The following is a 25,612-nucleotide window of genomic DNA, read 5'->3' as shown; positions in this document are numbered from 1 at the left end:
TTAATAACCACAGCAAAAAAGGTCGAGAATTCTGGTGCAGTCACATGATCCCTCATTTACTGACTGTACCACTTGATGAATTTCCCGGCTCCTATTGTGCTCATAAATCGAAGGCTACCTGCAATGCCTCCAATGTTGTAAATGCCAACAGATGGCAGTACTGATGCACAAGAAGCTCTGACATGTTCTTTAGTGTTTGTTCTGTCACGGGTGAGTAGAAAGCTGCTATGAGAAAAGGATGTATTGTTTGTGAAATGGAAGCCTATTGTGAGTACTTACCAGTGTGATTTAAGTACACTATAATTGAATCTTAATTGCTTACATGAGTCCCCCCAACTGAAACTCACCACTGTTGTTTGTGGTGATGACTGATATGAGTATTGTATGTTAACATGAGTGTTGAATTAAGAACAATTGGCAGATCGCTCTGAGGGAAACTGCTATCAAGTTTGGCATTTCACAGGAACACATCAATAACTTTACTATTGGTCTTCAGTACTGGAACGTTTGTGCAAGATGGTTTCTTCACACGCTGACAGCAGAAATGAAAAGTTCAAGACTTGAAATTTGCCAGCAAATTAGTTGTTGTGCTATAAGAATGAAGGAGAATTTATTCACAACATCGTGACAGCCAATGAAATGTGAGTTTGTCATTATGGACCAGGAAAAAAGTGTCAGTCCATGGAATACCATCACAAAACTTCACCTACAAAAAATAAAAAATTCAGACTTCAGCAGGAAAACTCATGACTAGTTTTTTTGCTGCACAGATTGTGTTATTCACATAGATTTGCTTGAACCTGTAACACTCAAAACTTTGAAATAATGATTAAGCAGCGTTTGGAAGCCCAAGGAAATATTTCAGTAATTTGACAATGCTAGACCTTGTACCTCAAGAGCCACTCAAGAGGCAGCGATGAAACTGGATCTCACCATCTTACCCATCCGCCATATAGTCCAGACTTGGGGCCACATGACTCTCACATTTTCCCAAAATCGAAGGAATATCTTCACAGGCATCTGCTTGACTTAAATGAAGAGGCAAAAAGATTGTCAGGACCCGAATGAACAGGCAGTATGGTAGTCTTTCATGATGGCTTTAAGAAGTGTGTCCTTTGCTGGCAGAAGTGTGTAATGACTCGTAATTATGTGGAGATGTAAATACAGGTAACAAAAGAGCTCATTTCAAGGATTATTTTCCTGTTCCATTTATTAAAATATCCCTATTTACAGTTATGGGGACACGGTGACGCAGCGGTTTAATGACGCTGGAAGTTGCCGGCCAGAAATGGTCGACACTTCAGCGGTTCGAGCCCAGCTCCATGCGGCAAAGTGAGCTCCTGTCTCATCCCTAGCTTCTGCCAACCTAGCAGCTCAAAAGCAACCGTGAGTAGATAAATGGGTACTCTCACCCCAGTGGGAGGAAAAATCCCGGTGGCACCTTGTACAGGAGATGGGACCAGTTGCCAACAACGTGGAAGTTGCGTACTTCCGAAAAAGAAATGAAGCAATGGAAACTTTGCCTTCCTGTGCCCGCCAGCTGAGCTCTGCTCTAGGAAGGGGGCAATGGCAAACCACTTCTGAAACATCTTGCCATGAAAACTGCAGGGACTCATCCAGGCAGTCACCGCAGAATCGGTCATGATTGAGTGCGGATTAAATATATATATATATATATATATATATATATATATACACACACACACACACACACACACACACACACATATACATACATACAGTTATAGAGGTAGAGGCATTACTTTTCATTCAATCCTTGTACATGGGGTAGGGGATACACAAGTCTGAACTGATCTACCACCCAGCTATATCTTAGTACTAGACTTTAACACTGCTAATATACATACTTATGTTTATATTTCTAGCTAATGTATCTTGTGAAATGCAATATATGAGTGATGGCCAACTGTGGGAGAGGGTTGGACATTATACCCACAGTGCTGCTGCATCTCTTTTGTGACTTTCTCTTCTTCGCTGGAAAAGATACTGTATAACTAAAAATGTATATGGTTCATGCCAGACACTTGTCTTTACATACATGAAGTCTGTTGTCCTCTCCCTTAGCATGGGAGAACATTAGAAACAATTACAGGAAGTGCCTTTGTTGAAACAAAAGAATGCCATGAAGTGCATTGGAGAGTATGACATCTGCTCTAATTTAAGTATGACAAATTCAAAATACTTTTCCCAACCATTTGAAAATTCCAGACTTTGATATTTCTAAAAGTTTGTTTACACTGATATGATTCAAATTTTAAAGTACTTGAAATATTCCTACTTAGTTGACTTAGACATCTTACTGTTTAAGGTTTTTGTGTTCCTATCTACAGCACTGGATTTTAAAAAATTATATTCTATTATAAGACCAATAATAAGCTACATATGATCCCCAAACACCTCAGACCACATTGCTTAAATATCCAATTTATGACTCTGGCTTTAGAAGATTATGTTAAAATAAAGGTAAAAAATGACCCTTTCCTCCAACTCAATATCATTAGAGGTCGTATAAACTGCGCCACCTTATCCCAAAGTTGCTTTTACTCTCCACTTAAATACTTTTTCAGGAAAGATAAATATACCTTTTCTATTTAGCATTTAAAAAATCCTTTTACAATTCTTGAAGAAAAATGTCCTTATATTTGACCTTGAGAAACAACTGTATTCACTCTATATTCACAAAAAACCAGGCAGCCACATTTTAGTCTTGCTTGTTGTACAATCCCAGCCCATGTTATCAGTATATCATATGAACCCCAAAACTGGGTTGTTTTACCCACAGGTAAACATAACATGATACTTGAAGATGTCCCTTCACTCAAGTGGGTCTGTTGGCATTTATTATCTTCAGTCAGCAGAATTATTGGATATCTGCATATTAGCATTTCTGCTAATGCAATGCCAAAACGTCAATATTGTTCCAAATCAACATCAAGGTTACTTTTAAATTCTGCGCAGGAATCAACACAGAATTAGAATTTTAAACTCTCCTGCAAATTAATAAACATTGGATGCCATTTTTCTGACCAAGCATCCTCAGCGTGCTCTTCACCTCTTAAAGGATAATGCAGCAGTGGCAGAGTTGCTGTCGACTGCCTCCTGCAGAAGGAGGTGGTGTTACTGGAGCAAAGCAAGCGTGAACTTTCACATTAGGTAGGTGAACCTGCAGAGAAACTCAGTCTTAATGAAATCTAATAATCAAATTATTATTTATAATTCAATACAGTAAAACAAAATCCCGCTACAATGTTTCCTAGATCATATCTACGCTATAGTGGGATTCTGTAAAATTGCCTACATTCAAATTGCATTATTTTTAGTAACTTGGTTTCTAAATCAGAAAATGCCCACAATATAAGTGGTCAGGTATAAAATTGACTTCCAAATTTCACCACTAGGGCCAAAGACCATGAATTGATAAGCAAGGGTTATTACATACCTGGGACTTTCTCTTATATGGGGAAGCATCCTTTAGGAGTTGCATCTGCCAAGCCTGTTGCCCAAAGCTCCTACTGAAGTACAGCCTTGTTTATCTTCAGAGGTGACAGGAGAGAAATATACTCTTCCTATGACTGTTTTTAAGACACACTATGCGGTTGTCATGCACTACAGGTAGTATCTGTATCAAGAATAGCTTCTTCAGTGGAAAGAGTCTTCCTGTTCCCCAGGTAGGGCCTGGAAAAGTGGTATTACAATATAAAAAATATGAATCAGCAGCATCACTTTAACTGAGAAACGGGATACATTAACAAGGAATTAAAACATTGCCAGAAACTTCATTTCTGCCATTCCTCCTCTCATAAGGAAGATTAGGTCTTGCAAATGCTCTCTCTTTGATAAGATCACCCCAGCGAGGTGTCAGGGAACAGCTTGAGAGGGCCATTTATCCTAAAGCAAACCTATCCAGAGTAGTGAGTTGTTGGCATCTATTCCTTCAGGTCCATGAGAGTAGCAGCATCTAAGCTGTTGCAACAAAGTCCTAGTGAGCATCTCACATTAAGGGCTCGCAGAAACAAAACTTTGACAGAGTGGGGAAATATTCTGTTGTGCACACATACCCCACCTGTCCTCATTGTTGCTTGTAGCTGAGACCTTTCCCTGAGCATCCTGTAGGTGTCTCATTTGTATCTCCAACCATATTCCAGGACTCTCAAATTGACTCATAGTCACCTGAGTTTGAGTACCCCTTTGGACTAGACTGCTGCCACTGAATCCCGAAAACAACTTGGCTCTAAACTATGATACCCCTAAGCAGCTACTAATCTCAGACACTCAACCCTGCATTCCCTGGTTTTCCCTCACCACCAGATCTGCTACATCAGTCTACTCATATGAACTGTAGCAAGAGAGGCTGTAAAATAGGATATAAAGTATCAGTCCTAATAGAGGAGGAAAACCAAGTATGTGTGACTCAGAAATCAGAGTATAATTTCCATTTCCTCCTAAGTCTCACGGAAATCATTCTTTACTTAGGGACATAATGGAGCAGTACAGTTTCCTCCTCAATCAGCATCCAAGGCTGCTGATTCTGAGAATGAGTGAATGGAAACTCAGATGGCTGCCTTCCAGACCACAGGTTAACTGAAAGGTATTAAATGTTGCTCCCCAAGGGAATAAGCTGAAATTCTTCTACTTTCCCTTCCCCCATTGTCACACCAAAGGTGTTTCTTAGTGTTTTATCTGCTTTTCAACAGTGTAACACTTAAATCAAGGACAACTACTGGTCTATTTGGTTTGCCTTTAGAAAGACTACAAAACAACTTCAGTTTTCTTGAACTCTATCCCCCGCCTCAAAAAATGGTCAACATGCTAAGCCAACTTGACTCCCACCAGTAGGTAAGACAAAATTATAAATGTGTATTTTGTTCAACATGGAATGAACTCTGGAACAAAAAGTAAATCTGGCTTAACACTATCTTCTTTGTGTGTACAAGGGCTGGGAGAAGCCAACAGGCTAGCCTCCAGCTCTGAGACCCCTAGGTTGGGGAAAGCTACTTCATTTCTTTCTGCCCGTGCCAATTTTTCCATAATTCATCCAAGGCTAATAGCAGCTTAAATGGTCCAGATTATTACTGGCTCCAATTATTGTGATTCCCTGCCATTTTTCTTTTCTAAAAAAGGCAAAGCACCTTGGTGCAATTATTGACTAGCACTGTTAAATATCTTAATTGTGTAAAAAAAGTCATTTTATTCAAATCATTATGAAAGTTGTATTTCTCAACCACCTAGCGGTCCACAAATCACAGGTGGAATCTTAAGTAACTAAAATCTACTGACCTCCTTTCAAACCTATGAATAGCCATGTTGGTCAGAATGTTCTGGGAGCTGTAGTCCTAATGCATTTGGGGGTATACCAATTTGAAGAAAAATTGTAAAAAGTAATCTTTGTGGCTACTTCATTAAGCATATCTGTTGCATATGGGAATTTGTGTCTTTCTCTGGGATGACAACAGGGTTAGAATTGGTCGTGCAATTCATGGTTCTCCATGCTACTATATTCCCAACCAGACCAATGGCTTTAAATTTGATCACACCAAATGATCATTAAAAAAAAAGGGTTTCTTTACACATCCTTACTTTGCTACTGAAACTATCTCTGCCATCTTGTCAGTCTTTATATAGGTTACTCTAACATATAAGAACTTTGCTGAAGGTATTCTAAAACTTCAAAATGTGCTCCTGTCACATGGGAGAGGAAGTGAGTTAAAGATAAGAATCATATCTATCTTCCTTAGTAGAGGTGTGCAGTGTTTGGACCTGAAACAGGCAACGGTATGCTGTTTTGACCTCCTTAACACTTCCTGCACAGCTACTGTGGATATGTCATGGCTCTTTCAAGGAGCTGCCAACAAGTACAGTTCTAAATCCTAACCTTGCTTATATGAGCCTTGCAAGCTAGAGAATGGGAGATCAGAGACCAATTTTTCTCTCCTACCCATTAATGATTTCTTTGGGAAAGAAAGAGGAAAACTCAGCCCCTTACTGGCCCACAACTTGGATCGATATAAACTCTCAAATATAATTTGGAAATACTGTATTAAATGAGCAGGTCCATTAACTGCAATTTTTTTTAAAAAAAGAAGCAATCGTTTGTAAGACAGAATGCTTATAATAGCAAAGGGGAAGAACACTGGTATCCCTGGTTTGAACTAGAAAGTAAATACAGGATGAACTTGGAGAAAAATTAACATTGCTGCCAAACCATAACTTGTTTCCTGATCTTGATGTTCTTTCAGTTTTGGAAATAAATATATGCAGTTGCACCTGTAAAGAACCCTAATCCAAATGTACAAACTTGTTAGGGCCACACTTTAAATCTGTGGTTGGAACAAACTATCGTTATTGAAAATAATGATGAATCTGTAATGCTATCTGTTGTTAATTTAAAAAGAGGGCGTTTTCCCATGCATGGGAAAAGAAGGAACACATTATTATGCTACAGTTTAATATTGTAACACTACTGCACTGGCTGGATTCTAAATCCTCTCCCCCACCCCGCCAATTTAAGAGTTATCAGTACTGGAATATTAAGCATATGTCCAAATAAGTGCTTCTGTGAGCTGTGTATTTCAGTGCTATTGACTAAAGATTATACAAACATCTAAGGTAACTCAACAGTATTTTAGTCTTTGCAACCGTCGTTGTCCTCAATTCATGAATTAGCAAAACATAAAACGTGAGTCATTTTTTCTCCCACCTTTGGATAGGGATTTTTCAAAAGGTAAGTTAGTAGACTTTAAAAATCTTTATCATGGAACTGGAAGGAAGAAAAAGGAAACTATATGTTAGAAGTTCACCTACCACTGATTTCAAATTGAAATGGGGTTTTCTTTATGAATTAGTATTTAGAATAATCACACCAATAAGTCTTAAGATGGGGGTGGCAAACTTTGCATTACCATGACCAACTAAAATGAATTTGTGTAACCTGTACACCCCCCCCCCATGAATAAAACTAACGATTTCACTGTGATTTAGACTGGACAAGAAAAAAAAACAGTTTGTTTTTAATGATGACATAATTTAAATATCGCAGGCATTCTCCAACTTTGCACAAGTACAACCTCCTCTTCCAGTTTGTGCAGGCAAAACAGGAAGCAAAGCTCAGAGCGAGCTTTGACAACCCTTCTGCTTGCAAAATGAGTGGTGTCAAAACTTGCTCCTTATTTAGCTTGGTTAAGCCCACATGGGGTTTGTACAGCTAAAGCAGGAAGTAAAATCTGCAGCAAGTTTTGCTGGTGCTCCCATTTTGCCTATGCATGCCTGATCAGGTTTTTAAAAAATGCAACCCCCTCTAATTTGTTCATGATCTCCTGGTAGTCACAACCCACAGTTTGAGAACTTAGGTCTTAAGATAAAGGCTTTAAGTGGTATCAAAAACAATGGCAGTAGCTACCTAGGGATACCCTGTCACTTAAAATAGCTGTATGGTACCTACTTTTATTCTTTTGATGCCTGAACAGGTGACTTGCTGACAGTTGTATAACTCAATTCTCTCTAAGTTGTGGCAATTCTCAAGATGTTCTAGAGTCACATCTGTGATAGAAGACAGTTGTCCAGCTCCAGTATCTGGAGCATTTCATGTCCACATGTGCTGTTGCTCAGATGCAGAATACCATCATCTGTGATCAGCTCACAGTGCGACAAGCTCTAAAACAAAAAGCAACATATGAAATTTAGCTTATTTAAAGGCAAACTTCCTAATTTAGACAACAACTTCCACTGGAAAAATGGCCTTTCAATTTTAGTACAAGTTATTTTTGTCCTGCTTTCATTGTGAAAAGCAAAACTATCCAGGAGTCCTAGATTCTTTGATCTGCAGGTTTTGTTTAGTTAAAGTAATACAAACACCCAAACCAGGTGTGAGAAACTAAATCTAATGGAAAAAATGGATTCAGTCTTCCATCTCTTCTGGCAGGTCAGGTGATATCCATGTATGGGATATTGGGAAGGAAAGCTCCACCCTTTAATATCCTCTATATTGTCCATGTAAGAAGGGGCAGGAAGCAATGGGTCTCCACTTCTTGAATGAAGGATGCCTTAGCTCAAATCCAGGCCTTTTGAATTCCAACAGGAGTGTGAAAGGTGCAGCTCTACTTAGTCTGCCTCATTTCTTCTTTCCCTTCCCTGTTTAGTTTGAGTTGCCAAACTATGTTGCTTGATAGGAAACAATGACCTCCTCGCATATTCAATTTGATATCTTAGCAGGTACAGTGTTTGCAGTAGTCCATTATTCCATTCTCCCAATGATGGAAATGAGCTAGGAAAAGAAAAAAATAGGTAATTTATTAGATTATTAAAGGCTCTGTCTCTGGAGTTAGCATGGTTTCTACCAACTTCAAATTCCATTCATACATATACAAACAAGAGGGAATAGACTAAATGAATTATTTGCTTCCACCTGTGCTGCAGAAAATGTAGCCTCAAACTTATTTCAAACCAGAATTCATAACACCTGCATAGCAAAAAGAATCTTCAACTGCATTATTCTAAGCATTGTCTATTGATAAGATGAAATGAAGCATGTGAACTGAAAAAAACAGCTTTGAAATGAAACTATTTCAGTAAAAGAGAGAGAGAAACAGAGAGAGAGAGAGAGAGAAAATAGCTTATTTTACAGTCCTCAAACCAAATTAATAATGCGAAACTTACCAATACTTGCAGTTTAAGGCAATGAATGGAAACCTGTATCAATGTGTTGTCTTCAATCTAAAAAGGAAAAAAAAAACTGTAGAAGACTGGTTAACATAGCAGTGGACAAAGGACTTCTGAAGCACTTTGTCATCCTTTAACTAAGTACTTTAATTGCCATTAAATACTTCACTGAGATTTGACACAAAGGCATTGCATAAATGGCTCTTACCAGAACACATTCTTCTAGGTCCATCTTTTCCAGTTTGTGGCAACTCTAAAATTGGAACAGATAGTTAAAACAAGGTTGAACTTAAAAGTTGAAGTTCCCTATGATATGTTCATGTTTTATATATTTTTGACAAGTGTTAGAAGTTAGTAATTCAGGACAAATAAACTAAATCCTCAAGAAAAATAAATTCATGGCATTCTTAGTGAGTTTATGCTTGTATATAATAATTTCAAGATATACCTAATAAATCTGCCCCAAACTAATCTTCTCTTTATATTGGTAAAAATACAGAAGTATACCTAGAAAATCCATATTTTTAAAAGTCAGTGCTATGCTCTGAGAAACCCAGTTATAAGGCTTCACCCATCACTGAAATTCATTGGACTTGGATAAGTCACTAGCCTAAGGTGACTAGCTGTCTTCTAAATTTTTTGGATTTTTAAATCTCATCAGTCCCAACTAGAACAGCCAATGGCAAAGGCATTGGAAGCTGAAATTCAAAAATATATGGAAGACACTAGGATTCTTGCCCCAGCTATAGCTTAATTGCTGTAATCTAGCTTGCATTAAAATCTTGTTGCCAAAAGCTTGTTTCAGGTAATTTAAAAGAAGGGTGAGATACAAATATCAATAATAAAATATTAACCTTATCTACCTGCGCTAGAAGAGTAAAACCAACATCTGTAAGATGGGAACATTGTGCAACTTCCAGATTCCTGAAAAAAAATATTATTAAAGGTCAGCATAATTTAAAAGGATGTTCTTATGTTGAGATTAAGAACAGAACAAGGAATGTACAGAACAAGAAATAAATCAGTAGAAGCATATTCACTTCCAAGAAGATCATATACCTTCCTCTTTTGGCAACAAGATTTGTTTTCAAGTTTTACAACATCATTATAACCCTATGCCTATAACTGATATATTACCAAATAAAAATATTGATTCACACCTGAAAATACTTTTGTGGAATCAGAGAAAATGAACAAAGGTAAAATCTATTATGGTTGGTCCTTGCACTCACTGGTAAAGATGGACAGTAAGAAATACTCATTGTTAATGTTCTGAAATTTACCTACTCCTGACATTCCATATTCTGTCACAGATGAAAACCCCGAGGCTAAACAATTAACCATTTTTCAAAGTCTTCATATTTTTAGAGGATCATTAATGGTCTTCCAGATGTTCTTGAGCTGTAACTTCCCAATAGCAGCCACCTGCATAAGCAGTGATAAAATATGCTAAGATATTTAGTCCAACAACATCTGGAGAACAAAAGGTTCCACAACCATACTTTGCACTAAACCATCAATAATTGGCTTTATTAGATTGTCATAATAGTTTAAGGGACTAGGATTCAAATCCTCTGTAATGAGAAAAACATGGACAGGTCACTTTCAGCTTGGCATACCTCACAGGATTGTCATAAAATAAATGGAAGGACTCACATAGGTTGTACTGAAAAAGGTGATATAAATATAGTAATTATAAACTAGAACCCTTATTCTCCTGTCTCTGGTTTGGTCTCTGGGAGTCTAAAATATTATATTTGTACTTAAGCTTTTCAGTATAAGCAAGTACATGTGGCTTCAGCTCATTGCTTTTTAATTTGGGAAAATAAGCAACCACTCATTTTATTGTTGTGAGGATGCCTGAGAACACTAAGTTCTAGATTTTTGCAACAAACGTTTAGAACGTAAGCTGAAGCTGTTTGCAATTCCCCAGAGGAGCAATTTCTGACTAGAGCAATGCAAAATTTTAAAATTAAAGACTTCTAAAATGAAAAAAAGCAGAGGGAAAAATAATTGCATCTATAACTGAAATAAAATCACAAAACAAAGAAAAGTGCATCAACCTTTCTCTAGTCACCTTAAGAGAAATAATGCAGAAATACATTGCAAATTTCATCTCCACAGACTCTAAGAAGAAGTGGGAGGGGAACAATATCAGGCAGAGGGAGGTTCATCACAAACAGACTTGTGCATAAATACCAAAAGGCCAGCAAGGGACTGACATGGGGGCACAGGGGGGACCTTAAAGATGAGTAGATTTAATGTATCAGAAGTTGTTATGGAGAAAATTCTACTGTCCATAAATAATTTAAAATAATTATTTATTTCACTCTAATGATTTTAAATTATTACTAAGAACAATATTAGGCACTCTAATATTTCTTCAGGGTTATTCTGTAATGTAGAATTGCTTTGCAATCAGTTACCAGGAACGAATATGTTTTTAAAAGATTACTACAAGTCACACAGGTATTCTAGTCTTATGTACAGGTAGTCCTCACTCAACGACCACAATAGGGACTGAAAAATTCGTTAAGTGGGGCAGTTGTTAAGCGAGTCACACCTGATTTATGCATACCTTTTTGCAGCAGTTATTAAGCAAATCATGCAGTTGTCAATCATGTGGTTGATCACATAGAATCATGCAGTTCCCCACTGACTTTGTTTGCCAAAAGCTGGCTGGGAAGGTCACAAATGGCAATCATATGACCCCGGGATGCTGCAACCATTATAAGTGTAAGACAGTTGCCAAGCGCCCGGATCGCAATCACATGACCATGGGGGTGCTGTGACAGTTGTAAGTGCGAGGACTGGTTGTAAGTCCCTTTGTTCAGCACTGTTGAAACTTTGAACAGTCACTAAATGAATGGTTGTTAAGTGAGGACTACCTGTACTTTGTAGCAAGCTTCTTGGGGATGTCTTGTGGATAAACTTACACTGGAGCGCAGTGATAATTACTTACTACCAAAAAATATTAGGCATCTACTATACTCATCAGTTCAAGACCAAATAACACCAGGCATTAATGTAAGAAAAACTTACATTAATTGCCCAAGTCTCAAGTAAATATTTCTCATTAATGTCAGAAACACTTACATTAATGAGAAATACTTACTTGAGACTTGGACAATTCAGACCAAGAGAAGCACCTGTAAGGTTTGTACAACCAGAAACACAAAGTGATTGAAGGTGGTGCATCCTCTACAGATACTGTTTATGCCTTCATCTGATATTTGCTGTAACAAACAAGGGCGGATAACTTTTCACCTGTAAAGTTATATTATCTCTCAAGCTAAAACACTGTTTATCTTATGGCTGAGTAACCAGCACATTATTGTCAACAATATCTGATCTTGCCAGCTGGCTTTTCCTGATGGATTGTTTTGCTGTTCATTGTAAAGCTTGTTGTGTCATCAATCTACGATCTACCTTCATTAATCTTTAATTAATGGCAAGTGGAAGCCACAAAAAACATAAAAAGATTTAAATGAGATGGCATCCACAAGCAAAGAAAAAGCCTTAACAAGCCAAGAGATCATTAGGTAGGCAGAGTGCCAGGGCAAAACCAGATGGTGCAGTTCATGACTAAACCACAAGCTATGCTTGTTGTGACCTCTGAACATAGTCACTTTATCATTCTATTTAGTCATCTGGAAAACAGTTCAAACACAGCACTAATTTTTGTCAGATATTTCCTAACATGGCATGACTTCTTTAAATATGGATCTGCTTTCATCACTGATCATTTCATTGACTGCATACATTCCATACGTCAATTTGTAAACAAACAATTGTAAATATATGACCAGAGGAAGGATAATTAGGATAACTAGCAAGGATAACTAGCAACCCATAGCCAGCTAGTACAGATCATCATCATAGACATTCATGTAACAAAAAAGTTTGGCCTATAAAAACCTCCAATCTAATTTCCTCATACATACTGACTTACAATTTCCCTCATTTCCAGCTAGCCTAGCCAATGGGAGTTTTAGTTCAATTCATCTCAAGGACATCAGACTGGGAACTGTGATGGATTGATCAGAAAGATAAGATAAAATCCAGGAAACATTATGAAATCTCAAAAACGAAAAAGAGATTCCTACATTCACAAAAAAGGAAATCACTCAGAATTCACTAATATGTTGATCATACCAACATTTGTGCCTTGTACTGAAGTTTTGTTTTCAATGAAAACAAAAATTACCTTTGCTGTGATTAAGAGGTAGACAGTGATGTTGTTATTGCACAATTCACAGAAACATGCAAAAAGGAAATCCTAACATGATATGTTTAGAAGAAAAGGAGGTACAGAAAGGAGAAGTATTTTCTTCCATCTATTTCTCCTCTTCAGAATCACTCCATTACATATTTAATAGAGTGAAATCAGTCTACTGGCTGGAGACCAGCTCTATTCTGCTCCTCCTCTCCCCTAAATTATTCTTCATTCAAACTGGGTAGTAGAAATTATTCATATCTGAAAAAAAATGGTTCTTACTTATCACTTCCTCCCTGTTTCTCTTTGTTTCCCTCCAGACATTGGAGAGGTGTCTGGTCTTTCAGATTACAACCTCTACTATAATACCTTCATTATTATTGATCTTACACAGGAATAAGCAGGGGTTTTGGCCAATGGGGACACTGAGAATTTCGAGAATACTTTTTTCCCAGTTCAAAAATTGCAGATTTAGCCAAATACATTTAATCTTTCCATCAGAATTATTTAAGAATTAAATGTTTATTAAAAAGAAATACTTATGGTACATGACTGTAGGTTTAAGGTAACAAGTTCATGGCAGTGCATTTCAATGTGATGAAGAGCTTCATCTACTAGCTGTAGCATTAGAATTCTAGCAGTATGGCATTACAGAATTATCAGGTAAAATAAATGGATCACTGCAGGTAATAATTACATTAAATTTTACTGAATATTTCAATACAAAACTAGTTTTTACAGACTTAACTTGAAATCTAAAAAAATATGTATCCGTGTAAATCCTCTAGGCAACAGTGCCTTTAGTCCATTACAGCCTTTCACCAATACTTCAACAACATCTTTCGAAATTTGATCACACTAGGAAAGGTTCAAGAATTTCAGGTTTTCACATCCCTCACTATATAAAATTAAGAAAACAAGACATTAAGTGCACAAGTAATATTGTAATAATCATCTTACTATAAATAACTACCAGTCCTTTTAGAAAAGCCATGAGAAAATCACCCATGATTTACACATTAGTAGTACTGGTATTTGGTGAGCCAACATTCAGTATTAAGATACCAAATCAATAGTTTAAGTCTGAGCTGAACAAACAAGAAATCTTTTTACCTTAGACTCCTCAAAGAATTGTTTGTGATAGACACACAAAATGTTAGATCCAGTTGTTGTAGCCTGGGACAGAATTTACTAAGGCTGTAAAATGTGCTGTAAAAAAAGAAGAGCACTAAATGTCTATTTGGTTCATTACTTCTATATGCAGATATCAAATGTTATCTGCTTACCTATCCATAATTTGTGTGTATCCATTGAGGGTCAAATATTCAATGTTACTATAGTTCTGTGCAAAGGTTCTGCAAGAAGCCAAATAATCCAATTAAAAAGATTAAGGTTTGATTTAGTCATACTCTCTCCCCTCAGACATTTCCATTCAGTAATTACAAATCATCAAATATACATTACTGTTCTTAAAAAAGATCTTCTGAGTCTGTTAAACTCATATCCTGTTTTATTATCTGTAGCTCAGTATCATATATATTCTTTTAATTAATATTAATCAGTCAAAAGAGGACAGTTGGTACACTTTTGTTCTCCTGATATCCACAAGCAGTTAAAGTCAAGTTAATAAAAACTTTTAATTTGTTAAATGATGCATATGTTGAATTGAAATAATTTGGCTTACAGCAGCAATCTATAAATCCACTTTTTGTAAGTTCTGAAGCTTGCTGCTTTGATGTCCCTATATTGCACGTCAAGACACTGGACAGCCTTATTTCTTTTTCCAGTGACAATGCTATAACTGCAAAAAAATATTTCAACACCTTCCAGGACTATTAGAAGACTTGCAGGATTGCAATACATTAATATATGGCTAGGACTGGTTTATCCTATTGTTATTAACATTTGTCAAAAAATATCAGCAGTAGTTCTGTGTTGCAATATGTATTTGTTGTGGCAAAATTAATACAAGGAATCCTCCAGACAATGTATTCTTCATTGCCTCAACAACACTGATGAACAATAGCAGATCTTTCCTTATCTACTAAATCAAAAACATGTATGAATACTTTAGAATGCTGCTTACTTCAAAGTAAGTAAGAGAATCTCCAACCCCAAGACAATTTCTTAGACTTAATTGTCTCAGGAACCCACCACACCTTTTAGAAATATTTTCTAACACTCGGCCCTTAAACAGATGAAACAAATGTCAATTTCATATCTAATCAGATGAATGTCAAGAGGAGATCCAATATTAGGCCACATAGTCTCTAAAACAAGACAAAAAAGATAAAGATTCTTTTTAATATCGTATTCAAATTCTATTTAAATCGGACCAAATTAATTTTCACTTTTAGGACAGAATTTTAAAAATAAATTAAGTAAAACTTGTGAAATATTGCCATCATTCCAGAACCAGGAATGTTCATTTAAAGTATAGAGAAGCAGAGAAGTGCACAGAAAGCCACATTAAGCCACAAGCCTTTGCCTTTGCCAGCACTGTATGTAGTATTCCATTCCTAAAGTTTAGTAGTTAAATAATTTAGATCCAAGGCGTAAAGACAGTGGAATTTTTAGGTCCTCCATTTTTTGGCAGAGGAGGCAAAACAGAGTTTTAAAAACTTTTTGCAATGTGTTAAGCCTTTTCAAAATTGGTTAGTACACTTTTATTATTATTATTATTATTATTTTGCTTGTTACCCTTTTGTTTCCAAGTCATTAACAAACAGAAGGCAATCATGTTATTGTTGTTAAAAGATTTATTGCTGAAGTTTGGCAGTATGATTTGGGGGAGGCATTCATTTAAAATCCACATTTGTGGATCCAATGAAACTGATCTGCATATAGAGGTTTGGCTCTCCCTTAGGTACAGAGCCTACCTAATCCTGCCCAAGAGCAACACTAAAATAAATTAATGCTTTTTGTTCCAACTTTTCAGTGCATTGTAATTTGTCCTTGCTACTTGTGAGATTGGATAGTTGGAACCAAACAATTGCTCCACTGATTTTTTTGTTTGTTTTTTTTATCCCGCCTTTATTATTTTTATAAATAATTGAAGGGGGCGAACATACTAATACTCCTTCCTCTTCCTATTTTCTCCACAACAACAACCCTGCGAGGTGAGTTGGGCTGAGAGAGAGTGACTGGCCCAAAGTCACCCAGTCGAATTTTCATGCCTAAGGTGGGACCAGAACTCACAGTCTCCTGGTTTCTAGACTGGTACCTAGACAATAGAAAATTACACTTAATTTTACTTTTGTATCTGTTACAAGCATGTGTTAAAATATGAACAAGTATGAAGTTTACTGCAGTATGCAATGTATTCAACTAACCTTTATTACAGCTATCTTCTGGGATTAGATGGGATTACAGTATGGACAGTACATAAGCTTTCCTCTCCTTACTCAACCCAGTTTGTTGCCCACAAGAACATGTGAACAAATAATTCTACTAGGCCACCTACACCTGGTGATAAATAGCTTTCCACTGGAGTCATTCTGTTAGTTTTTTTCTCCCCAAGGGAATATTTGTAATTACAGCTTGTTGCCCCTAAAAAACCTAGTTCAACACACAATACAATTTCTGTTTCTCAGCATCATTCAGAGGCTTTTTGTGTTTATTATATTTTTATCAAAAAGTTGCCATTAAAAGAGAAATAAACAATCTATTTCCAGTGGCACACTGTAGGAAATAAGTAACAAGAATATCAGTAGTATTATCCTTTGTGTTACATAATTACTTAATATATTCAGTAATGTACGATCTAATTACATTAGTATATCTGTGGTGCTAATTACTTGCATTTCTAGGATTTTTTAAAAATTCCTATTAACATCACACTAACCACATTTTCTATCCCTTCAGTTTATACTCTATACAGTATGTTACTGAGCACAGATTAAAGTGTTAACCATCTCATAAGAAATGTTGAACATTGAAATGTCACATAATAAGAAAGCTTACCCTTATTGGCAATTTGAAGACTTAGCACTGTGCATGAGATGTCACCAAAAGGCACACTTGAAAGTCACACTGAACAAAAGATAGTGGATACAGGTAATATGCAGTTTTTGCACCTTAAAAATAATCCAAACCGATGATTTGGGGTATAGCAGAAATGCCGTGGAGTTTTATCCTAAGTTTAAGTACTGTATGAGGAAGGTGTATTTTGTATGTACTGTATATTAAACAGAAATGTTCACTACATATATATTAAAACTATGGTCATACATTTTGTGATATGATTTAAACTCAAGATAATCTAGTGCAGTGGTTCTCAAACATTTTGGTCTCAGGACCCCTTTACGTTCTTAAAAATGATTGAGGACCCCAAAGAGCTTTGGTTTATGTGAGTTATATCTATTGATATTTACTGTATTAGAAATTAAAACTGAGAAATTTAAAAATATTTATTTATTTGGCTTCATGGAACCCCTGAAAGTGTCTCGGGGACCCCCAGGGTTCCCCAGACCACACTTTTGAGAACTGCTGATCTAGTACATCAATCTATTTCCTATACAAATTGGATAATTCTTGTTTACTAGTCTGAAGTTAAAATTACTGGTTATCTTGCATGAGATTATCAGACCAATTAGTTAATCTATAAAAAGGAAAGCAAAACGATGTACTGTCATTATGACTAGTGTTAGACTTTCTTCTTCTACTCTTACCTATTTGACATACAAAGAGTAGAAATAACTACTAAAAACTGTAGTGATGGCAGCCTTAACCTGTAGAGGCACAGGTAATAAGCATAAGAAAAGTTTTATTTCCAATTGCATAGGTGATACAAAATAAAATAAAAAGTATATTTTGTGAATGTATAAATAGGCTGCAGTAAAGGATCCATGAAGAGACAGAAACACTGAATAATAATGTTCTAATAGGTTTTAATTATCCTAATCCCTGTGGCTTGTAAAATATCCACCCTGAGTGCTTGTCAGAACAGAAAGGCACATTATAAATTATAAAGAATAAAATACACATTTCATAAGCCTTGTGCATATGATTTCAATCTACAAACATGCAAACTTTAATTAAGATTTAAATCTAGTTAAGGTTTGGAAATAAAAGATCCAATAGTTTGTAGACATCTCAGTAACTACCATAACTATAAAACTAATCTACTAAAACATGGCATTATAATATTTAATGAGACATTGCTTCAAACTGTTATGTAGATAGAATTTTAAAGTATATTATTTAACTGGTAATTGTATTATTTATTTAACTGAATAATTTCAAATCAACAAAGAGTAGATATGAGATAAAATTATATTGCCTTCCAAGTTTCAGTTTCACTGTATATAAATAGCTGTTTCAGCAACAGTGGAGAATTGCAGTATAACAACCTCTACATCTGTCTGAAAGTTGAAAAGATCAGTTCTTTGCCAGTTACTTCCATCCAGAGCCAAGACATTCCAATACTAAATGTACAAAACACACAAAATATATGCATTATAAATACTTCAAATATCTTTGTACATTTTTCTCTCAAAAAGTACAAAAGATGCATAAAAAGGAAAAGGTTTATTATTCTAAGTAATATGAATGAACATGAAATCAGACTACTAATTAAGATGGATTATGTTTTCATATTTCAAAATCTACAGTCTTAAAAGGAGTAAAAGTTTTAGTGTAGGAATGTAGAAAAGCTATTTATATGTACAGCAGGAAGAAAGAATCCTCATTTGGTGTAAGGTGAGGTAAAAATATTCATTCCAAATATTTGCTTTGGCTTGGTACAACAATGATGATAGTTCAATTTAACAAGAGTGAACTTATTCATTTCCCTTATCCTTCTCCATTAAACTACCAGGTAATTGAAAGTTTTGTTCTGCCACATCTAAATGAACTTGTTTTAACATATGATTTATGGAAACAAATCAATGTCATAATGCAGTTTATAAAGCGGGTTTATTTCCTTAAATCAGGAGTGAACACCTTTTCAGCCCCAAGGTTAAACTGCCGTCCCCAATGTGCACTGGGTCCACAAATATACATACATACATATAACTACCCTTATCCCAATGAGCTCAGCTAGCCTTGATAGAAGGGACTTGATAGAAGGGACTCATCACATCATGAAACTTTTTTATTTCAGCACTGCAGGGATGGCAAGGTTAAAGCCTCCTCCCCTATGATCCATGAGGCTGTTATCATTATGATCTTGGGGAAAGTGTTATTTTAAGTGCATCAACATCTTTGGCAGCAGCAAAAGAGATGGAAAGAGGGACCTGGATAACCATAAGTGGAGAAAAATGGCTTTCAGGAGTCACTTGCAGCACATCTCTCCCTACTGCTTCTCTTATTTTGATTGCTACATCATCAACAATAGATTTTATGGACCCCGTATGCAAGCAAGGGGTTAACATGGTACCCCACGAATGCAGTGGCATACTTGACCCCCTCAAGATGGTACCTGCAGGAGCCAGAATTAAAATTAATTTTAAAAAGTTAAAATGACTGAAATCTCTCAAGATTGCCAAATCTGGTAAAAACCAATTATTTTCTTGCTTGAAATCTTGCAAGCTTTGGCAATTTGGTGAATTTCAAACATTATTAAAACATTTTTATGGGGGTCTTTTTTGGTGGGTATCCACCCCACAAACCATCCAGAGCATTCTGTAAACACTGAATGAGAAGCACTGAAGTAGATTATTACAAGCTAGAAAATGTGATCCTTCTAGAAGCTATGACCCACTGATTTCTTACCTATTATAAACAAATGTTCCAAGTATACGCAGATTTATCCTACACCTTACAAACAGGAGATAAAATCTATATATTACTAAAACTCTCACTGTGTTTATCTGTTTGCCTGTTTCTACCCTCAAGTTAGCCCAGACAGTGCATTATACTGCAACAATTTTTGAATCAAGGTACCTAAAATCCGCTAACTTAAAGAATGCATAAAAAAATCCGGGACCCATCACTCCTGTGGAATTGAAATTTCCACAATGTTCACACCAGTTTTATTTGCAAAGTTGTGGCCGTTGCAACATCCCCATAGTCACGTGATTGTGATTTCTGATGCTCCCTGCTAGTTTCCAACAAGCAAAATCAATGGAGAAGCTAGCAGGAAGTCAGAAGTCGCTCCTGCTCCCAATGCTTTTTTGCCTGCCTGTGGTCATTCTATTTATCTGTTTAGGTAAATAAATATTGACTTATTATTGAAGTTTGTTTGTCACTACAATTATTTTTCTGTTTATGATACATACTCTTCTTAGATGATCACAGGACTGTCTGGCATTGGGATAAAAAAAATATGGTCAACCTAAAATTTAATGTTCATTCTGGTCACATCAGACTGTACTACCTTTCTCTCATAGGATGACCCAATGGATCACAGAGTTGTCTAGTTTAATTCTGAAGTTTAAAGTAGATTTATATTTACTTTTCTTAATCACAAAATAATAATTATAATGCAAATGCCCAACAGTACCTTAGAAATTTGTGCACATCTACACAAAGTAATTGTATCCAAGAATGAAAATATTCTGTGAGAAAAGAGAAAAAAAACCTAAGCTATACATTCCAATAGTGCAGTCTATATATTTCTGTAAGATTAAAAACGTAAGCATTATCTTATATGTTAGATAAAATTAAGTCTGAAAAACCTTGATTATAATAAATAAAGCCAGTTATAAGAACTTTGCCCATTTAACATCCATTGGAGGATCTCCCCTACAATCCCATGACTCGTCACCTTACTCAAGAGTCTTTGATGAAGAACTTTATCAAAAGCTTTTGAAAATCCAAATATATAATGTCAACAGGATCATATAGTACATTATAACAAGTATTATTGGTGTTTTGGAGCATGGGATATCCTTGGAAGAATGGGCATCTCAGGAAAGGTTGTGACTTGGAACTCATCTGTTGAACAGTTCTCTGAAAATAGTAGGATGATTTCAGTCTGGATTAACAGTACTCCTCTTACGTATACAGTAGCTTTAGCAGCAGAGTTGCTTCATAAAATGTTGCTCATAAAAAAGCTATTTCCAAATAAGAATGATAGGAAGGCATGCATGGCTACATGTTGTGGCTAGCCACATAAAATAAAGCCACTTCTAAACTATGTGCCAATGGTTATACAATTTTAAGTTATTAATCAGTAAACCATACTATGGTTTACCACATCATGCAAATATGCTCAACTGATACATTGCATACAAATTGCATACAAATACAATTAAAATAGAATTAAAACTAGACATATATTAATTATGTGAAATCGCAAACTTAAAACCAAGTTAATTTATTCTTAAAAACTGCAATCAGATTAAATATAGAATTACCTTAAAAGAAGTTCTTTAGGTAATCTTTTATTAATAAGGGCTTCATCATTTGACAGTGCCTATTTAAAAAAAAACAAAACCCACACACTTTGAACAACTCTTTAGCAAAATCATGTATTTGTCTCTGTGCCAAAAAATCAAAAGACTATTTCAAATAGACTGCATTCTTTAAATAAAAAAGGTAATGTTTACATGAACATAAACATTTGAAATAGCTTTCTGAATAAAAATATATGCCTCACATATACAAGTATATCAAATTGGATACAGAGAACTATTGACTTGATGTGCCATCAAGTCGGTGCCAATCCTTTCCACTGAACCTAAACCTTCCCCCTCCCCAAAACACACACACTCTCACACCCTCCCCCTGCGATTTCTCACCTTCTGCATATAAAGCCCCTGCCTTGTAACCTCGCCCGGACGAAGTCACCTACACGGACCTCAGCCAGATTCTCTCTCCCTCAGGGGCGCCCCTCCTACCAGCCGCTTTCTGCATCTCCAGTTGCCTCCCTCACCACCATCCGATAACCCTCTTCTTCCACCCAACTCATCTAGGTAGCCTTCGAGGAGGAGGATGACGACGACAACTGTTATTATTATAACATACCGGGACACAGCAGCAGCGACACTTTCCATCTATTATCCACCCCGCTTTCCTTATGCGCCCTGCCTGGCTAAGTGCGGCCTCCTGGACGAAGAAGACTCACCATGGTCAAACGCAGCAGCGATAGTGCGGGACGCCGGTCCTCCCGTGACGAAGGCGCCATTCCCGCCGCCAGACGACGCGCGTCTGAAACCTGCGCTTGCGCGACACCCACCAAGGAGAGAGGTCGGGCGGCGGGCGGGGTGTTTCTCGTCACATGACAGGAGAAATGGCCCTGCTGCCTGGGAATCTGGAGGCTGGGGCTTCGGGATCACCGGACGGTCGCGAGTTGCTTGGACGGACGGACGGACGGACGGAAGGAAGAAAGGAAGTTAGCTAGCTAGCTAACTGGGTTGGGGTCTCACATCATGCTAAGCTGTATTGCCTGAACTCTGGCATTACCAACTATGATTTATGGATTAGTGTTGTGTATGAACCAAGTTAGTTGTGGTTTATTCAGTAAATAGTGGTTTAAATGAAGACTTAGTGCAATGTGTGAACATAAGTGAGAGTTTAATGGTGCTTAACAAATGTGTCAGTATTTAAGACTCCATTGATTAAGAACTGGATATGTGGGACTGGATATGTGGATATGTAGAACTGGATATGTGGGATTTTGCATTACAGTTGGAGGGATCTCCTCCTTTGGCTCTGCCAGCTTCCTGCCCAAGTGCATCATGCAGCTTCTGCTTATATGGGTAAGATAGTACTTACATTGCCACCATCCATTCTCCTGGAGGAACAAAATGCCATGACCAGGCTCCTCCTACTTCACACTAGCTAGGGAGAAAGATGGGTATCTCACAACCTGTACAACTTACCCATAACTTGGACATGACAAGGAGGAGGAGACTGAAAAAAGAAAATTCTTTGCATCATTTGTCCCTAGTAGGGGAGATTTCTTCCCAGTTTACTTCACCAGCTAGCTGATCCTAACCAATCCCTGGTTCCCTAGATAGCAGGCCTCTGTCAATATATTAAGAAAACTTCCTCTTAGCTCCTGTTGCCTTCTTAGAGATTTCTGGGTAACAGTTGGTGCCATCTCCCCCTTCCAACCCAGATATACTTAGTTCTGCTCTTACCACAGGTCCCAGACAGTCCAGTCCCTTCACCAAGTTTCTGCTACTTTCCTGCATAAAGCTGGCCTAATTCCCTGTTTCCTGAAGGTTTTCTGGGCTCCAAGTCATCCCTTCCGTCATCTCTAGTTTCAGAAAAACTCAGCTTTGCTCCTACTGCTGTTCTTCCCACTTGAGCGTGGGTTAGCTGTATGCTTTCCGGGACAGAACTCAGCAAGGCTATGTGTCTGTGTCCATTATTTAATTAAATAGTGCCTTTGCATGCTCTTCCTTTAATGTGAGTTATGCCTTCATTTGCCAGCAATGCCCTTCTGGAGTCTACATGGAACAAATAAGACAAACTTTACCAAGAAGAATTAATGGGCACAAATTTGACATCAGGACTCCAATCAAGGACTAAGTAATATCAGAGCATTTCACCCACCCAGGATATACTATCTTGGGAAGCTGAGCCAATTAACTCCTGCTGGATGTAAAGCATGAAATAGCTTTGTAGCACTTTCTCTGCTTCTGCCAATCAAGCAGTTTTCCATTAGCAGGAACTGCTGTCTCATCCACTGTCTTAATTCCTGGGACTTATCCTTCCCAATGAGAAGGCAAGGCAAGTACCTTCATCTTCCACCATCAATCAGGTGACCAGCCAGGCAATTCCCCCAAGACGTCTGACTGCCTCTTTTTTACTCTCTTCATTGGCCAGCTGGCGGGAAGGGTGACTGGCACCATGACAGGAGGGAGCCTGGTGTAGAGACACTCAGGATGACACAAAGCTGCTAGATAATAGGGTGGGTAAGGCCAGTAGCTGTATGAAAGTGCCATCAGTTTCACAATCCATGGCATGCATTCCGCTGCTTATATACAGTAAGCAGCATGCATCAAATTCACAGTTCGCCTCTCCTCCTAATCTCTAGGCTCAAGTGAATATTGCTCTCTTTCCTCCCTCACCTATACATACTCTGCAACCTACGACCTCGTTAAGCACTGTTGTGAAAACCACCTGGTTGTAAATGCCAGTTGCAATCTTCCAAGCATCATAGCTAACAGATGTTTCAACAGAAGCAAAAGGAATAATGTTTCTATTATTTTATGTTTTATTGGAAGAGGCTTCTTTTTTAAAGGCAGGATATATGCATTTGCACACATTTTAAATAGTGACTTTTTCAAAGATATGTGTCAACATCACATAACACTAGAAAGAAAAATGGAAAAGATACTCTTAGAAGACTTAAAGAAAACATTGTTTTAATATGAAAAATAATGTTCATCACTTTTCTTTTGACTGTGATCCTAACTATTTGGAGGGTACAGGAGCCCCATGTACATAGATATGGGCATAGATACATATGGAATTTCATTATGAAATGTATGAACTACATGTGCCATAAAACATTTCCAATTCTGAGTTTCTGCTATCCCCAAATAATGCTGCAGTTACTTTTCATTAGAATACACCAGATTAGCTTACTTCTACCAAAGGAAAAAAAATGCCAAGCAGTTGTCTTTGCCAGCAATTTAAATGTATTGGTATTTCTGAAAACTCTTTTTCAGTCTTTATTCTGTTGTTGTTACTTTAATTTCAGAAGTGTCTGTATCTGCAGGGAGCCCATCTACGTAGCAATATGTAGCTGGCCTTGGCTGATCTAGAAGACGAAGCAGAGCTGGCACTGGAAAGTTCAAGCAATAGAAAATCACTTTCATATCGTGCTCAGGAACTGCATGGAAGTGATCAGGAGACAAATTCTACTTTACTTTAGATTTAGCTTTCTTTGCCTGGGATTGCAGTATTCAGACATCCAGTGTTATTTTTTAACACTGACATTGGCTTACTGTGGTTTATATATGGTATGTGTTTGTCACATCATGTACTTCATTTGGCACACAATCAGATTTAGAAGACCACAACACAGATATCAGTGTTTCCTGTGTCACCCACACACTGATATATATGCTTTTTATACTTTATTGTGAGGGAGATGGTATTAAGTTCCCCATATTTCTTTCAGAATGTTATTAGTTTTCATTTAATTGGGTAAAAACATTCTGTAAAAATAAAATGCTCACTGCAGCTAGCAGACTGCTGACTGACAAATATTTTTTTGAAGACTTCTCTGCACCTCCATATCACAGGGTCATAATTCAGCTCCTATAAACAAAGACACCTTTTATTTTTCTCCCCATTCCTCTAATTTTGGAGGCAGAAGGAGCAGTGAGGGGAGGGACCTGAAGAGAAATTTAGAAGCTTTAGAAGAACTACTATTTATATCACAGTGTATGAGAAATTCATGTATTGAATATGCACTACTGGGAAAATTTTCTAATAGCGTCAGAGATTCCAATACCATTTTCTTGAGGCCTGTTTTAAGCTGACTTCAGTTAGTCTTAAGTGGTCTGTTTTTCAGAATTTCTAACAGATACAGAATAACTGCTTAGTTAAAGGTGCTGCATAAATAATATTGCGTAGGCTCACCGTATCTACAGGATTAGTAACCTCTTCTGTTCCTGGATACTATTGTGTGATCTCCTTGTGCTGTGTTTTGTTTTATTTTTAATCTTGTAAATTATCTAGTCGATGTTGGAGTGGGGGAGTATAATAAATCTATTATTATTACTATTATTTTATGCACAACAATGTGAAATCACAGCTACCAGTTCTTTAGCTTGTGTTAGCCTTCACTTGCATCAAGTTCTTCCCAAGAACCCA

General features: G+C 37.0%; 1 protein-coding gene across 1 annotated transcript; it reads right to left on the bottom strand.

Annotated features, from left to right (window-relative positions):
• Positions 1–1,235: 1,235 nt before the first annotated feature.
• FBXL2 (F-box and leucine rich repeat protein 2) lies at positions 1,236–21,996 on the bottom strand. Its single transcript, XM_088150937.1, is given in 17 exon segments — positions 1,236–3,184; positions 7,460–7,566; positions 7,569–7,671; positions 8,674–8,730; positions 8,885–8,929; positions 9,540–9,600; positions 11,792–11,870; positions 11,873–11,935; positions 13,432–13,526; positions 13,686–13,790; positions 14,006–14,101; positions 14,179–14,247; positions 14,962–15,080; positions 18,244–18,318; positions 20,337–20,391; positions 21,193–21,251; positions 21,903–21,996. Coding segments are annotated over 17 exon segments (1,356 nt in total). The 5' UTR covers positions 21,963–21,996; the 3' UTR covers positions 1,236–3,076.
• Between the last annotated feature and the right edge of the window lie 3,616 nt (positions 21,997–25,612).

The sequence above is a fragment of the Python bivittatus genome, unplaced genomic scaffold (assembly GCF_059951505.1).
Source record: "Python bivittatus isolate LINGU-HERP-01145 unplaced genomic scaffold, Pbiv_v1 ctg000610_np1212, whole genome shotgun sequence".
Taxonomy (NCBI): domain Eukaryota; kingdom Metazoa; phylum Chordata; class Lepidosauria; order Squamata; family Pythonidae; genus Python; species Python bivittatus.
This window is presented reverse-complemented; position numbering and strand designations above follow the sequence as displayed.